This window comes from Pantherophis guttatus, chromosome 3, assembly GCF_059756535.1.
Source record: "Pantherophis guttatus breed Tessera chromosome 3, ASM5975653v1, whole genome shotgun sequence".
In the NCBI taxonomy this organism is placed as follows: domain Eukaryota; kingdom Metazoa; phylum Chordata; class Lepidosauria; order Squamata; family Colubridae; genus Pantherophis; species Pantherophis guttatus.
The window spans coordinates 54,306,455-54,324,514 of record NC_142065.1 but is presented as its reverse complement, the minus strand read 5'-3'; the positions used below and the strand labels follow the sequence as shown (position 1 = coordinate 54,324,514).

The following is an 18,060-nucleotide window of genomic DNA, read 5'->3' as shown; positions in this document are numbered from 1 at the left end:
TAGAGGCCCTTTTTTGCAGGCCTGCTGGTTGTGCCGTAGAGCTGAATGAGAAATAGCGCCAACCGCTTCTAACATTCCCGAAGCTGTTCATGATTGCTTAACGCCACGTCCAAGTGCGCGGACCGAGAAGAACTTAGAGCGGGGGTGAATTCGGTACGAAACTCAGAGCAAGCGATTGGCGCCCGCGCTTTGGGTCTAGTCAAAGGTGAGACCGGGATCCGCAGAAGTGGCCGTCCAATCTTCCCTCTCCCTAAACCAGGGGTGAATTCCAGCAGGGTCTGACAGGTTCTGGACAACCGGCAGCGTACTTTTGAGCAGTTGGGAGAACCGGTAGCAGAAATTTTGAGTAGTTCAGAGAACCGGCAAATATCACCTCTGGCTGGCCCCAGAGTGGGGTGGGAATGGAGATTTTGCAGTATCCTTACCCTGCCAAGCCCGCAGAACCGGTAGTAAAAAAAATTGGATTTCACCAGTCCCCTAAACAGATTTGCTTTATGTTATTTTAACCGTGATTTGTGATTGAAAATAGCAAAGGCTGAAAGCAGAAAAGTGTGATCTGAAGCCTAACTGAATCATAGGTTTTGAAATTTGTCTGCAGTTACCACGATAGTGTGACTGTGATCTAATACAAAGTACAAAGTAGAATATTTGTAGCTTGGGGTTGACATAAAGGGTCCTTGGTGCTCTCCGAGCTTGCTTGTTTTCTTGCAGGCATTTATTTCATTACCCCAAACTAGGTAACATCATCAGTGCTACCTAGTTTGGGTAATGAAACCTCTGCAAGAAAACAAGCAAATTCAGAGAGCACCAAGCACCCCTCATGGTCTGATTTAAATACCATCCATGTTTACAGTATGTATATTTAGTGCCAGGCAGTCTAGTGGTGAAGATGCTCGACTCCCACTTGAGAGTTCAATCAGTTGAGAGTTCAATCCTAGGTAGCAGCAGATGTTTCTCTACTTGGGTGCTAAGAAAAAATGATACGCTGTGAAGGCCACATAGGATCAGGAAGGGCATCCAGCCAAGAAATGCTTACCTCCATCCACTTGCCCTGACTCTATCCCGAATTTAATAGACTACAGGGTTATAAAAAGGGAGTATATCTTTAATGCAACATTAAAAATAAAGAAGCAGAACTTCAATTGCACCATTGAGAAAAGAAAAGGAAAGGAAAAAAGAAAGGAAAGAAAGAAAGAAAACCAAAAATGATTTTAACTGTGACAATTCTAGAAGACAACATAGGAAAAAATATCTTAAATTAGAAGAAATAATTGTTTGGGGCTGGGAGGAGGGGGAAGTGGGGGAGATACTTTCTGCTATATTAAATCTTAAACTGCTGGTAAACTCTATAAATCATATTCAACTATGCATCTAATTTACCATGGTAGTCCCAGCATCAGAAGCAGATGCTGTATCCCAAACAGCTTTATAACATACGCTCCCCAAAAAGTGTGTAGTTCTTCTTTTCACAGTAATGGTACTCAGCATTAGCTTTTGCAGATCTCCCAACCCATTCCATCATCTATTTTGAAGAGATCATCACTGCATCAATGGCACAACTCACTGAAAATGTTATTAGTTGCATGGTAATCTTCAGTCCACTAATTTTCCAGTTAGTTTGTAATTGCTGTGTTTAAGAATAGCCTTCAAGAGGGCTTTAAGATACTTCTGTAAATGCTGTAGCAAGTAACATGCTTACCATTTTTGAATGATCTCAGGAACATCTGTAAATGACTGTTATTACAGTGGTGACACACTCTTCTATTATTGGGCTATGGCTTTCAGAATAGGGACATTTAGAGGGGCCATTGATTCTTGCAGCCCGGCCTTATCATCGACCACCTCATCTATATTTGACTGTGAAAAGATACTAAATCAAGGAAATATTTGTGAAGGATAGAATCTTAAATGGATCCTTTAGATTTTAGAACTTTGAAAAGATAACTTTGAGGTAGCCAGGATGTTCTGAATAATGAATCTGATTTGGAAATACTCTGTCTTCTCCAAGTGAGGATAATTGGAGCAGGGGACAAAAGATTAAAAGTGTAAAAAGACTATATTATACTGTATTAATAGGTATTCCATCCCCAAATTTGTAGTTAAGACACAGATTAATATATTCTGAAAACAATTATTGATCTTTTCCCAAGGATTGGCAGATTATCCACTTAATGAAAAGGCTCCAGCAGACCTCGGAAGGAAGGCTGAATCAACCTTGAGCCTGATGAGAATCGAACTGCCAAACTGCAGGCAGCCAGCCGTCAGAAGTAGTACTGCATTCTAACCATTGTGCCTCCTCATAATGTCTTAAGACTATTCACCTACTTTCCAACTTTCATCATTATGTACAAACATAGTTTAGGACAAGTGCATTTTGCTTGGAAATAGAAGAGTCAGATTGTTCATTCCTTCTGATGCTCTTTCACACTTCTGGATTAGAAATGAAGAAGATGATTCAATGTATTTACTGGTTGAAATATACCATTTTATGAGTGTATTATGAATATGAGTATATCAAGTTTACTTTAATTTCTCCATTTGTCAGTTTAGAAGTATTTTCACTGATTCATGCTAGAACACGTTAGAGAGAAGTTGGGCAGAAAAATGAAGTGATTGTTTAAAAAATAATCAATGAACTTCCCTTCTATGAAAGTAATTATGGTTCGATTAATTCCAAATTGTGCATGTGTATTCATGTGAAATTATTCCCAGGATTTGACAGCTTGTAAATTTTGGGTTTGCAAAAAATATTGGACAGTTGATTTCATGATTCAATTTTCAGGAACACACTTTAAGTAAATCAGAATACAGTTTTCAGAGGCTGCTAGTGTTCTTCTAACTTATTATTTTGTTTAATCCATCTTATTTAAATATTTCTCATATGTAATGGAAAATAAAATTAGTAGCCTTTTATATTTCTTCTCTGCTGTTCTCATTTTAGCCAAAGGTCAACAGCCAATCAGCTTTGAGCACAGCATGAAGCACTTCTTCACAAAGGCACATTCATGTGAATTACATTAAAACACAGGGATAAAACAGGAGGTGTGAGAGACTACCAGAGACTATTCATGTGATAGTGTAACAAACAGGACAACATTACAAAGTAATTCCAAGATACTTTATTGAGCACCGCTGCCTTCCAAATACCTAAATGTCACAATTCTACAGAAACACCATTCTTTTTCTTATCAACTCCACCTAAGAGAAGAACGGGGAAAAAGGGGGAGATATCTCATCCAGCAACCAAGTTTTTTTTCTTTATGCTTTCTTGTTACACCATTTGGCCATCTTATTGTTAATTGGAGTTTTCATAAAGCGGCTGGAACTCATGTAAGCAGCAATTTTCTCCAGGGCCTGAGGATGCAGACAAAAGAAATATTTAGGAGACTGAGAGAAGTTGTTAGTAAGCCAAAAGCTCAAGGAGGCATACTCCTACCAACCACCCAATAAACCCACCATCAGGGCAACCACACACATTTCTTCTACACTAAAAAATACATTCTAGATCGGGGTCTCCAACCTTGGCAACTTTAAGACTTGTGGACTTCAACTCTCAGAGTTCCTCAGCCAACAAAGCCACAAGTCTTAAAGTTGCCAAGCTTGGAGATCCCTGTTCTAGATGAAACCACATTAATGGAGTACCCTCCACATACCTTTTCCCTTCAAACTCTGCTGCCATGCCTAGTTGGGAAAGATGATGGGGATGAAGTCTAAAACCCAGTTAGGGCAGGGGTCCCCAGCCCCCGGGGCCACAGAAGTGGAGGATGAGCACGAGCGCATCCCCACTTGTGTGAGCAGAGGTTGAGCATGCACACCTGCATGCCAAATGGAGCTGCACACATCCCTTCTCCCCTGCCCCCACAAAGGCAGAAAGCTTGGGGAACTCTGAGTTAGCAAATGGCTGCTAGATTTAGTGCCAACTATATTTTGCTTTCCACTCAGAATTGGAGGGGAAACTTTCAGGTTTTTATAGTTACTCATTATTTTAAATCCAGTCTTAGGGAGGGGCTTGGGGGCAGCTAAAAAAAAAGCTGCATTTACACAGTCAGTAGATTTCCCACCTGCACCTTCTGAAATCATTCAATTATGGTAGTCTGTTTTACTTTACATGTATACCAATTACAAATTTACCACTTGGTAGTAGACTTTAAAATCCTTGCACTCTTAGCAACCAGTTCATAGGAAAATGTACGTCAAATAAAAGTATGGAAGGGAATTTACCACCAAGCCTTCTGGTGCTTGTTTCATATACTAAAGGGACAGTAGTCCATAATATAAGGATAGTATTTTTCATATATTTCTGCCCGTGCCAATTTGGGCCTCAATCTAGCCAACTGATAAATGCTGTGGGTTAATCTGTCAGTTCCTGCCAAAACCCAGTAAACTAAGTCACAAGATCCACAAAGCCAGCAAATTTCATGAAGCCAAAGCTAACCTCAAAACGGGTCAGAAAATCTTGAAGATTCTTGAATTGATCAAGGCACTTGGGTTCAAGCATGCGGTTTTGATCAAGTACATCATACACGAGAAAGTCTACAAATGTGATCTGGGAGGAAAAATAAATAGTGAGTCACCAAAAAGATCAGACCTGCCCAAAGAAACCCAGGTATGGCTATGCATGTACCTTATCCCCGGCAAACCACTTTCTATCTCCCAAAAACTGGGAGAAAAGTTTCAGTTTCCCTGGTAACTGCTCCAGATATCCAGGCTTGAGTTTCTCCTGCAAAACAAGCAAGTAGACAAAACGGAATTGAGAACGTTGCTTGTTTCTACCCAACAGTTATGGAATTTGACATGCTCCATCCAAGAGTCATCAGAGGAAGCCAAAGTTACTCCTTACGTTCTGATGGCATTACAGCAATACTGAACTATTTGACAGTACCTTTGGATCACATAAAATGTATTCCTTCCAGTCCAACCACTATAGCAATATGTGCAATGTGAGCAGCAAGTATGACCAGCAAACATAACTCATATCTCTACAGCAATTCTACTGAAAAGTGAACGAAAATTCCTTAGCATTTTAACTTTGAGAGAGCTAGTTGACATGTTTATTATTTGGAGCATTATGCAAACACACAACACAATTCCCCATTGCAGATATTCACATATTGATTTCAAATATCAGCAGATATCTAAGTTTAACATGGAAGTGTGTGCAGAGATCAACATCATGAACTGGGAGGTTCATATCTGGAAGTTTCACATGTAGACTTTTCCAAATTCGTTAATGCCTGAATACAGGCAATAGCCCTTAAAAAAAAACCCTTTCCATCTTGATTCCCAGAAAACTGACAGAGATATTGGCAGATGTTTACACATCACCTTTATACACGTGCCACAGGAAACCTTCAGAGACACACCCAGTAACTAGGTTTTCTGTGTTATAATTGGATCCAGTCTTTAGTTCGTACACCATTACACGGCAATATTTCTTTATTCCGGTTTACTAGAAAATGGAAATGAAGGTGACTCAACTCACAAAGTCAGGATTGTAGCAAATCATTCCCAAGCCCATACGGAAATCCATCACTTGATTCTCCAGCATGTCCACTCTGGTAAGTTCTTCCTCAGTTTTGCCGCCTGCAGATAGTATAGTGAGTTGAGAAATACTGGGCAGCAGAAACATGTCTTAATCAGCCAGTTCAGCTTCCAAAAGAGCTCAGGTATACTTACAAAGATGGTGCTTGCGTGCGATGTACCTAAGAATAGCATTACTCTGTGTCAATTTGGTCTTGCCATCAATTAAGTATGGAAGCTGGAAAGTAGACAGAATGAACTGCTTAAGAACAAATCTTTGCCATGTTAGGTTTTCACATGATCACTCTCTATCTAATTGTCCTTCAGCTATCCTCTGTATCCAAGTCCTCATATGTGAATACCATAGAAAACAGCATATTGATAAGATATTCTTCCCAACCATTATACATACAGTTACTTACATTTGGAAAGTCCAGCCCCAATTTTTCTTTTTCATTGATCCATTGACTTTTATCATAATCTGGAGCTGGTAGAATATGGGAAATAGAAAGTTCAGACAGCCAGAAAATTTAAATAAGATATAAACTGCTTACCTTTCACTAGACAAAGCAATGAATTTTAGGAAATGCCAAAATGCGAATGCTTTTCCTGACCCAGTTTTAGCAAGTACCACACCAAATGCTGACAAGTTTACCTCTGCCATTTAATGACTCGTTACATGATAAGCATAGCTTGGCTACTGAATTAATCCAAGTTTTGGAGTTTGTCCATTGCACTGAACCATAAAGTAACTAAATGGACTAGATTTATATAACACATCAAATCACAAAACAAAGATTAACACAGGTATTGCTTAGCGTATTGCTTAGCCCATTGTAAGCCGCCCTGAGTCTCCGGAGTAGGGCGGCATATAAATCAAATTAAAAGAAAAGAAAAGAAAAGAAAAGAAAAGAGAAGAGAAGAGATAAGAAAAGAAAAGAAAAGAAAAGAAAAGAAAGGTAAGCAAGCCAAGCTTAGCATGCTGTTAACAGCCATTAAGCCTTCAGTTGACCTGGTTAAATATATTGTGAGACTTCTGTGGGTCATCTGAATTCTTGGTTTCATATCAAGAATATTCCCCAGAACATCATGTAACATTCTACAAGTTGTTTCAAGGAAACAATTTGGCAAGATCAAGCCACATGAAGAAATCATCCTCCCCAGGTGGATAAATGGAAAACCCCATAAATATTTGGCACAATAAATAATTAGAGTGGTTTATTTCTTAGATTTAGAGGCCCTATTTGAAGAGAATTTGGTGCCAATATAATATGAGGTGGCTACCAGCATGCTCAGAACTGCTGCTGTGGTCATATGACCCCCCATGGACCCCCTTTCTCCCTACAAGCTTCACAGGCTTCCCTATTAACTTGTGGGAAGATGTCAGAACAACACTGTAAATGAGGACTGGGCAGGGCCGGATTTAGATGAAGAGAGGCCCTAGGCTATTCCACTTATGAGGCCCCTTTCACCTCCCATTTTTAAGTTTGTAAATTACATGAGAGATAATAAAATACATCATTACTGTGATATATATCAATATGTTAAATGAAACATGTTGTGATTGGTACTAACCTTTATAAAAAATGTGGCACGGATAATAAATAAAAAAAAGTTGAGAACACTTATTTGGACATTTATTCTCAGCACCATATATAGTACTTGTAACAATAACTAATCAAACATAACACACAACATTTACAAAGAAACAAAATTCAAATGAAAATCTTTGACTACAAAAATAAAATAAGCAATAAAAATTATCATATTTTCTATCAAATTAAATTAAATATATTCAATACATTGAAGATTAAACCAAATTCAATTCAGATAAATTTATTTCATAATAATTCACATTTAAAGTTTAAGTATGAATTATTATGAATTTTAAGTCTTAAACTAAACCAAAAATGGAACTTTATTCAAACAAAATCCAGATCACAAAAAAGAAAATATCAAATTGTGTATCATATTAAATTTTATGTTAATAGTTATTTTATTTAAGAACTGATTTAATCCAAGTATACATTTAAAACGAAATAGTAGATTAGAAGAATTTCTTTCTAAACTTTTTCACACAGAATTCTTCTATAAGTTCATCAAAATCTATTTTTCTGAGGGTCTCATTTTCGATGCACAAAATACTCAATGAAGACAACCTCTTCTGGGTCATTGTGCTTCTTAATTGATTTTTGATATTTTTAAGTCTTGAAAATGACCTTTCTCCAGTACAATTAGTGACTATTAAACTGAGAAACAGCCGTAAGATTGATTCCACATTGGGGAAGGCCACTTGAATATTTTCTTTGAATATTATTTGATACAAGTCTGTATGCGACAATGTGGAATTTTTTGAAGGCTTACGCGTTTGTCTCACATATGTGTGGAAATGAAATAGTTCTTCAGTAAGATTTTGGTTGACATCTTCTGGGTATTCTTGCATTAACAGCTCAACACCTCTTTGAAGTTCTACCTTTGATAATGTAAGATCGGCAAGAAAGGAAAATATTTTCACTACATCATCATAAACAGAAGCTCTTCTTCCTAAATTTGATTCTAGTGCATCTAATATAGGAATAAATGATTTAATCCTAAATTTATCTCTTGAAGTGAGTTCATCTAAGGCAGTGGTTCTCAACCTTCCTAATGCCGCGACCCTTTAATACAGTTCCTCATGTTGTGGTGACCCCCAACCAGGGGTGGGTTCTAAATTTTTTTACTACCGGTTCTGTGGGCGTGGCTTATTTTGTGGGTGTGGCTTGGAGGTCATGTGACTGGGTGGGTGTGGCTAGCTGGTCATGTGACCGGGTGGCCATGGCTATATGTATAGGGACTACTCAGAGGGCTGAAAAAAGTCATTTCTGACAGGTCCTCACACTTTTGACTGATCCTCACACTTATGACCATCCTCACATTTATGCCTGTGCAGCATTCTTAACAACCATGTCACTCATTTCACAACTGCTTCTCTTCAACATGGTATAAGATAGGGCAAAAAACGTAAAATGTGAGGACAGTCGTAAATTCGAGGACTGGTCAAAAGTGCGAGGACCAGTCAAAAATAACTTTTTCAGCCCTCTGAGTAGTCCATATGCATAAAAGGATACAGCAATAGAGAGGGATGAAGGAAGGGAAGGGAAATTAGAGTAGGAGTGAAGGAGAGGGAGGAAGAGAGGAGGAGAAAGAGAAAGAAAGAGGAAGTAGGGAGAAGAAGAAGAGGGGGGAAGAGAAAGTAAGTAAGAAAGAAAAGACAGAGGTGGTAGGTTTGAGGAGAAAGATTGCTGTACAATAAAAAAGATGAAAGGGAAGAAAGCCAACCCCAAACAAATATTAAGATATTAAGATAAAGAATGAATTGTTAAACTTTAAAGAATAAAAGAGAACAAATAGCAATAAATAGCAATAATTAGAAACACACATACAAACATACAACGTATTTTCTTTGAACAGAGTATTTGGCCGGTTCACAAATTTAAACAGTTGTAGGAGGTTAGCATCCACCCCTTTCCTAGAAGAATGAAATATTTTGGGAAATATTAAAAAGGCAGAATATTATATTTCCCTACCTGGATGAGAAATGGAGAAGCATATTTTACAGACAAAGCAACTCCCACCTTCCTGCCCCCCACCCTTTGTTAATGGGCCAGAGGCAGAAACTCAATCCTTTGTCAAAGGACATTTGCAACACAATAGCAACAGAAACTAACACAATGGGCCCCATCAAGCCATGTGATCCTGTCCACCATTAAACCATCTTTCCAAGCAGTCTCCATGTTTCCAGTGTCTTTTTCCCCACTTGGAGCAGAACCCAGAAGGATATTTCTTCCAACACAGTATTTAGTCATTTCAATTAAATTTACAATTTTTATATTTCCTTTTTACCATATTTATTCCTCATCTATTTTTTAAAAAACCAATATTACCCTTCATCCTCATCTCTAATCTTAATCAAATTCAATTTTTCCCTTCTATTCTATATTATACCCCTTCCCATTGTCATCTATTTTTATATCCATCCTCACATTGGTTAATTATGTAATACAGTTGTTTAATACAAATTCAACATTTTAATATAAATCAATTAGTTATATAGCTACCTTTTTTGTATATTAATCAATATGAACATGAATATTCCAATTATTTCCATGCAATCCAATTTCTTACAAATCAATTAATTATATTTACCAATAATAATAAACCAAATTATTTCCCCCCTATATTTCTCCAAACCACAACTTAACCATTTCTGCTTTCAACACAATATACAATTATACAATTAATAGTATCTCAATTATTACAATTCCCTAGTTAAATAGAGCTTTTTTCTTCTGTGTTTTAAAATCTTGAACCTCCTCTTGCCCTAAATTTCCCATTGTTTGCAGTTTGCACCTACCTTTTTTGGTGAGGAAAAAGAAATCTCTCTGCCTCATTTTGTCGTTGCAGCCAAGACCCTGCTTACTTTCAATTTCCCTTTCTCAGCATAGCTAGGGGGGAAAAAATCTGCTCCAGGAATTTACCTCTTTGCAGCTAGCTAGCAACAGAGCCCTCCGCAAAACAGTTGAGAGTAGGGCGGCTCTTTGAAGCCCCGCGGCAAGAATTTAAAGTTTTTTTCCCCTCTAGCCATCAGCTGGGACTCCGGAGGCAGCAATAGATTGGGAGTGGGCGGGGTAAAAGAACGGCGACCGGGCGATCCGGCAGAGGGTGAGGGTGAGTGAAGGTGTGGGGGGGCGAGAGAGGGCTTTGGCGACCCCTGGGAAATGGCCGTTCGACCCCCAAAGGGGTCGCGACCCCCAGGTTGAGAACCGCTGATCTAAGGCATCAGGGTCAGATGAATTTTCGTAATTCCCTTGCCTTTTACTTCTTATTATCCTTCTGGGGGTTCTATATTCAGTATTTGGCAACGTGTTTTTTGCTTGTTGCTCAAGTGCATCAAAATCTTCCCTAATTCCACGTAAAATATCCAAAAGTGACCTGTACTAATCTGCACAACTACTAAGTAAAATATTAGGGCTTTGAAGAATTTTATTTACTTTTGAAAAATGTCTCAGTATTCGATTCCAGAAATGGAGCATAAACACAAATTCAAATTCTTCCATCTTCTCTAAAAGATTGCTGGCCCTCAATCTAGTATCACCCTTTGTATTATTATCTGAATGTAAATAATTGAGTGCATCGGTGATATCATTGTAATTTTCTAAAATAGCTTCTGTAGCTTTTCCGTGTGCCTCCCACCTAGTGTCTGATAAATATTTAGGCACTTTAGAATGAGGTTTCAAATGTGATTTCAGAACTGCCCATCTTTTTGTGGAAGACGAACAAAAGATATAAACTTTGTTCACAACACCAAAAAAATGAACAGCATCAAGGCAACAATCAACAGCTGAACGACCTACTAAATTTAAAGAGTGACCAGCGCATGGAACAAATCTTGCAAACTTGTTTTTTTCGATAATTTTTTGCTGCATACCCATTGTATCTACCAGCCATATTGGCTGCATTATCATAAGACTGTCCTCGGCATTTTCTGAAATCAATTTCAAGTTCAGTAGTGATATAGTTAAATACTAAATCAGCTATGCTTTCCCCTGAGTGATCTTTTAGCTCAAGGAAAGTTAAAAATCTCTCAGTTGGCAAACCGTCTTCAGGTGACACATATCTAATAATTAAGGTCAACTGATCAGTATGAGATATGTCAGGAGTGGAATCTACTGAAAAGCTAAAATAGCCAGCCTTTTTCACTTCCGCCACAATTGTGTCTTTCACTTTATTTGCCATAAGTTGAATAATTTCCTCACATATAGTTTTAGACAGATATGAAGGTTTTCCTGAGCCAGTATTTCCATATCGATCGATATGATCTCTTAAAAATGGATCAAATTTTGCTACTAGTTCTAGAAGACCAAAGTAATTGCCGTTATTTGGAATTCCAAACTTTTCATTGTCTCCTCTAAATGGTAAGCCTCGCTCTGCAAGAGTGCAAATTACAGCAAAAACTCTTTCTATAACGTAACGCCAGTATTGCTGCTCTTTTCTTATTTCTTCCTCTAGCTTTGAAGTTAAAGTTTTCCCTTTTGCTCTTGTTAAGTACGTTAACATAGCATTCCTATGATTTTCTGAATTTTCATGAGTTTGAATGATAGCAGGGTTTTTCCAATCATTAAACCCTTCAGAAGTTAATGCTGTTGCAGAAGATGCAATATTTGGAAAGAGTTGACAAACAAAGCAAAAAACGCGGCCTTTTGAGGGAGAGTACACAAGCCATTCTAGGGTATATTTTTCTCCATTGGCTTTTGTTGAATAAAAAATTGCTTTTGTACAAAATCTGGACTGATTCTTATATTCTCGCTTAGAATTTAAAAATGGTCCATAGTGTTACTGAACTTGAGAAGGGCCCTTCTCTACCCAATATGATACATCATTTTGCGATAAATTTGTCCACAAGCCAACATCTGTTACAGTAGACATATATTTGACATCACTATCTAAATTTGCAACATCTTGAACATGGTGTTTCTCATTAGGTGTCTGAAAAAAATTATGAATATTCATATTGTTTTCTTGTGGCTCGTTTGTATATTCGTGTTCAGTAAGTTGCTCTTGAATTAGTTCCATATTTTCACTTTGAGTTGGTGCAACGGCTGTGTCCTCACATACAAAGTGCTGCATTGCTTCCAATTGAGTAGTACTAGTTGGCACATGCACGTAAGCAGTAATCGGTGTTAGCTTCTTTGCCTCATACTCTTGTAGCTTCTTTTTCTTGCGTTTGCAAGCGCCACTTTCAAATCTTTTACTCATTCTTAGATTAGAATCTAGAACAAAATATTTGTTAGACTAGATGGCCTCTAAGATCCCTTCCAGCCCTAGATTGCTGTCCTGTTTCAAAGTGTCTTCTTTGAAACAGGACAGTGCCAGGGTTTGTGGTCCTTTCTTCCTCTTCTTTCTCTCTCTCTCCCCTTCTTTCCTCTTTCTTTCTCTTTCTTCTTTCTTTCTCTCTTTCTCTCACCCTTCCTCTTTCTTTGTCTTTTTTTCTCTCTCTCTCTTTTTCTTTCTTTCTTTTTCTCTTTCTCTCTCTGTCTCTCTCTTTTCTTTCTCTCTCCCTCTTTCCTTCTTTCTTTCTTTGTCTCTTCCTTTGTCTCTTTTTCTATTTCTCTCTCTCCCTCCCTCCCTCCCTCCCTCCCTCCCCTTCCTCCTGAAATGCCAGCAAAACCCACCATTTTGCTCCTAAAGTGGTCTAGGGCAGGGGTCACCAACCTTTGCAGCTTTTAGTCTTGTGGACTTCAACTCCCAGAGTTCGTCAGCCAGCCTTTAACGTGTCCCGCTTCCCTCCCCAAAGCCCTCGAGGTGGCTGCAGGAGTTGGGGGGAGAAAGGAAAAGGCTTTGAAGGAGTGTGTGTGTTTGGCAATGCTGAAGTGAGCCACGCGATCCTGCCACCTCTGCCTCTTCCTTCTCTCTGCCTCCATAGAAGTCGGAGGGGAAAAAGCAGTTGCTTTGCTGAGCGCTTCTCCGTGTTTCCAGTGAGGGCGGCTGACTTGGGATGAAATGCGGAGAAACGCTCCTTTTTCCTCTCTGACTTCTGTTGGCAGAGAGAGGCAGAGGTGGAGGCAGCAGCGATCGCAGCCGGCGTTGTTACCCAGCGGGCTCCCTTCACGTGGCTCACTTCAGTGCAGTCAAACACACACACACACACCTTCAAAGGCTTCAAAAGCCAAGGGGTTTTTTTTCTTTTCCCCTCCTGCAGCTGCTCGGAGGGCTTTGCGGCGTGGAGGACGCCGCCTCCCAAGGTTTGGGGAGAGAAGCGGGGTGCGTTAAAGAAAGCTAAAAGGGAAGCGGGGTGGGGGTGGATGGCAAGCTGGGGACACCTGGAAGGCAGCCTGGAAGGCAGGCAAGCATGGCAGAGCTTCGGGGAAGGAAGGAAGCTGCTAGCTCTCTTCCCCACAGCCGGGTGGCCCTGCCATGCTTGCCTGACTTCCCGGTGGTCCCGGGAGCCAAGCCCGCTTCCCTGCCTTCGCAAGCTGGTCTTGGGGACACTGGGAAGGCCACATGGAAGGCAGGGAACCATGGCAGGGCTACGGGCTGTGGGGAAGGGAGTAGGGGAGGCAGGTTGGGATGGTGGGGGCGGAGGGGGGCCAGGGGCAGCTAGGTAGGCCAAGACTCGCAGGCTTACCTGGCAGGCGCAGTACTTCAGGCAGGCAAGCTGCAAGGAAGGACCCACACAGGATCAGTGAGGAGTGACTGGGTGGAGGGGGCAGGGCGAGCGAGCGTCGGGCGGCTGGGGCGAGCGAGTGGGACCGGTTCGGGGGCGTGGCCAGCCAGCAGCAACCCACCACTGCTGCCAGGCCAATAAATTAAAAAAACACCGAACCGTTTGTTAAATTACTGGCTCGCCCCGCCCCGCCCCCACTATTTATTGGCAAGGGGCGGGGCGAGCCAGCAATTTAGAACCGGCAGAATCCCACCACTGTGTAGACCCCTCTTGATCTTGAGGCCCTAGGCTGAAGCCTAGTTAGACTATAGGAAAATCCGGCCCTGGGACTGGGGAGGAAGCACCTCAAGCTATCGCAGAATTAACACCAAAATCTCTCCCACATCTTTAATACCTATTTTACTAAGGTTGACCTGAAAGTAACTTGCAAATAAAACGAAGAAATCTTACAGAGCAGTGCATGGGCATAAATATAAAAGAGCAAGGTTAGAGAGAAGGAATGGGAAACAGGTAAGGCCTTCGAGTGCCTTAGTATCCAGGTAGAGAGACCAAGAATCAACAGAGATAAATGGAGATATTCTGCTGGATTAGAAGCCTGCAATTGTAGTGATAAAGATTATGTAACATCCTTGACTTGAACTTTCATTAGAAGAACACTATTATACGCCATAGGACTTGCCTAAAGCCAACTCAAGAGCACTGAAATGTGCAATGCTGAACAAAATTATTATGTAATAATTTCTGCGATTTTTGGCAGCAAATAGCTAAAACGATAGGTACATTAGAATCATTTACCGATAGGCACCCAAACATCATTATGAGCCAGAGGTCTCCCTAATGAGATGATAGTCTGGATGAACCTAGTTCTAATGGCAACATATGCCAAAATAAGGGAGCGGCCTGAGATGATGAATGGCTATAAGGAGCCTGTTGTTATATAAAGGAACAATATCTTAAGTTAATGGCTTTGGAAAGAGGCCCATAATATTGCACTAAGACCAGGATGGCGAACCTATGGCATGCGTGCCACAGGTGGCACGCATAGCCATATCAGTGGGCATGCCAGTTGAGCTCTGGTGTGCATGCGCATGCTGGCCAGCTGATTTTCGGGCCTTCTGGGCCCACCAGAAGTAGGGAAACAGGCTGTTTCCTGCCTCCGGAGGAGCTGGGGGTGGGGGAGGCCCGTTTTTCTTTCTTACGTGGCTCCAGATCCTCTCTATGCATCTGCGGAGGACTAAAACAGCCTTTCCCACTCCCTTGGAGGCCCTCAAAGGCCTAAAACGGCCCATTTCCTAATTCCCGGTGGGACAGGAAGTGACGTTTTTTGCTGTCCCCAGCCTCCAGAGACTCCTAGAGCCTTTGGAGGGCCTCCGAGGGAATGAGAAAGGCTGTTTTTGCTCTTCCCAGATAAATAGAGAGGATCTGGAACCAGGTAAGAAAGAAAAATGGGCCTACCAGGCCATCACGTGCCAGAAGCAGGGGGGTGAGAGGGGGGGTTGTGCGCAGGCCAGGGCGCATAGAATTATCGGTGTAGGCACAGGTGCACGCGACCCGCCGCCGCCCCCCCCCCTCCTGGCATGCAATGGCAAAAAGGTTATATCCATCATTGCACTAAGAGATCATCTGGAAAAGTTCCAATACAATAGTTGTATAACAGCCCAGCCTTCAATGAACAGGTCCATCTAATTATTGTGCGCGTACCACTCTACCTTAGGTAACTTAAGGAATGTTTACATAATTTACTCTGCTTTTCTTCTACTCTAACCATTTATACATTCGTGTAGAGCAAGAACACATTTCCCACATTCTTAGGAATACTCAAAAGCTAGAAACGAAGAATGAAGAGTTGAACTAATATTTACATTCAACAAGTTATATTGACAGAAGAAAACAAGGGGGAGGAGAGGACTTCAGTACAAATGAAACTTGGCAAGTCACACAAACCTTCTCCACAGCTGTAAAACTTATCTTCATAAGGTGTTCCTGTGTATTCAAGCATCAATCGAATGCTATGGGCAAGCTGTAAAGAAAAGAAGCAAACCAGCCATCAGACAGGTGGGGTAATTTTTCACAAGATGCGAAGAGATCTGATGAGAGCCCGTTGAGGTAAACAGGGCCAAGAAATGGACACAGTAGATATTTCAGGAATGCTCTTTATTCTTACTGGGTAGAATGACAGGCACTTTGAAAGCCTCTATCAAGAGTTCCTCACTACTCCATCTCATACCAAGGAAAATCAAGGCAGGGTTATTTCGAGTTTCTTCTCAATTTTTCTTCCTCCTTGGGACTGAACTCCTGACCCCCATTTAGGCTGGATAAGCAAGAGCCACTTGAACAGGAAACTCTGCCACTTAAATCCTGTTCATGGTTCTTTGAGCTCCTTCAATATTTTCCAATGCTTCCAACAAAACTTATTTTTCTTTATCAATATAAAAATTATAGGGGGAACCAAGGGGAGCAATGGTTCAGACCAAGGGCTTATATATCCTCCAATCTCATCAGTACAAATAAGTGAGATTTCTGTTCCAAACATTTTAAAACACATAGTAGTCACCGTTTTTCCAATTCCATTGTATTCACACATAGATGGGGCATGCAACTCTTTTGGACCAGGAGTCACACTAAATGTCCTTCTTGGGTGGCAGATTTTCTTTTGTGAATAACGGAACAAAAAAAAAAAAAAGGATTTCCTTCTGGACTTTAAGCTGTGATCCTGGAAGGCAGGAGGTAATACGCAGTCTGGAAGGTTGTTTATTCAATTTATTGAACTTACTTATTGAAAATCCTCTCACCCATCTCCTCCCACTTATGACTGTATGACTGTAACCTTGTTGCTGGTATCCTTAAGATTTATATTGACTGTTTCCTAATATGATTCGATTGCTTATTTGTTCCCTATGACTATCATTAAGTGTTGTACCTTAGGATTCTTGACAAAGGTATCTTTTCTTTTATGTACACCGAGATCGAATGCACCTTGTGTGTCTAATCACACTTGGCCAATAAAGAATTCTATTCTATTCTAACGTTCCCACCCCTTTATCTACGGGACAGGAAAAAGAAGAGGGATTCCTCCGGAAATGACCACCTGATTTCATTATGACAACCAAGTGGGCAGGAGGAAATGTAAAAAAGCCACCTTGAAAATGTTAAATCCGCTTTAACCAGGGGTGAAATCCAGCAGGTTCTGACAGGTTGTGGAGAACTGGTAGTGGAAATTTTGAGTAGTTCGGTTCAAATACTACCTCTGGCTGGCCCCAGAGTGGGGTGGGAATGGAGATTTTGCAATATCCTTCCCCCAGGAGAGGAGGGAATGGTGATTTTGAAGTATCCTTCCCCTGGAGTGGGGTAGGAATGGAGATTTTGCAATATCCTTCCCCCAGGAGAGGAGGGAATGGTGATTTTGAAGTATCCTTCCCCTGGAGCGGGGTGGGAATGGAGATTTTGCAATATCCTTCCCCTTGTCATGACCACCAAGCCACGGCCACAGAACCGGTAGGGAAGAAATTTGGATTTCACCCCTGGCTTTAACCGTGAACCATCGCTTCCCCTCCGCACCGCAATTCCGGCAACGTTTATTTAGATCCAACTGCCAATTTTATTCAATAGGTCGGGTTCACCCCCTCTCCTCCCCCCGAGACAAAGAAGGGGCCCCGCTGGAAGAGGAAAAAAAAACCTCGTTTCGGGCAGCGAGCTCACTCGGTCTGCAGGCGCAGGAGACCGAAGCAGGCCTCCCCCTCCCCCAGTGAAACAAATGCCCGCCTGTAAGACAAACCCAGCTGGTCTTGCAAAGCAGCCAGGCTTTCAATGGCCCCGCCGGGAACCGGAGAAAGGTCAGGAGAAGCCCGCGGAAACGCCGCCTCTCCTTCCATTCGCCCGCAGGCAGAGAAAGGCCTTACTGGGGCGCGGGAATCTCGCCGTCTTTTCAAACGGCGCCCTGCAGGAGAGGCGGCCGCTTTCCCTGCACGCCTCGGCTCCAACCTGGAGCCCCGCCGGTGGCAGCAGCGAGAGAAGAGAGCAGCAGGTCCTGCACGGCAAGCGGGGAAAGCAAAGCCAGCTCGGTCTTTGGTTTTTTGCCCGAGCAACTCACCCCTCTAATGTCCCAGTAGCCCAGAATCATCGGCATGGCGCTGGCGGCTCCTCGGCTCCCTCGCTAACACTGCGGACTCTTCGCTTCGCGGGAAACGGGGCTCTGCAACCTAAGGAGGTAGACTCCGTCTGGGAGGGGCTTCAGAAACGAATCAAGCGCCGCCTCGATTGCCAAACCAGGCAGCGGGGGTGGGTGAGGTGTGCCGGCAGCCCAATGCCAGAAGCGTCCATTGCAACATGCAGCTGCT

At 41.6% G+C, this 18,060-nt stretch overlaps 1 protein-coding gene and 1 long non-coding RNA gene across 2 annotated transcripts; one reads left to right on the top strand and one right to left on the bottom strand.

The window, feature by feature from the left end:
* The first annotated feature begins 50 nt into the window (after positions 1–50).
* Positions 51–2,913, top strand: LOC148114589 (uncharacterized). Its single transcript, XR_015733067.1, has 2 exons — positions 51–205; positions 2,151–2,913. It is a non-coding gene; the product is annotated as an uncharacterized LOC148114589 (long non-coding RNA).
* Positions 2,914–3,104: 191 nt separating this feature from the next.
* LOC148114588 (glutathione S-transferase Mu 1-like) lies at positions 3,105–18,008 on the bottom strand. The gene is made up of 8 exons (XM_087889605.1): positions 17,814–18,008; positions 15,668–15,743; positions 5,943–6,007; positions 5,677–5,758; positions 5,483–5,583; positions 4,625–4,720; positions 4,436–4,546; positions 3,105–3,354 (listed from the first exon to the last, which is right to left on the bottom strand). The coding sequence occupies exons 1-8, from the start codon at positions 17,847–17,849 to the stop codon at positions 3,259–3,261; spliced, it is 663 nt and encodes a 220-aa protein (XP_087745731.1). The 5' UTR covers positions 17,850–18,008; the 3' UTR covers positions 3,105–3,258.
* Between the last annotated feature and the right edge of the window lie 52 nt (positions 18,009–18,060).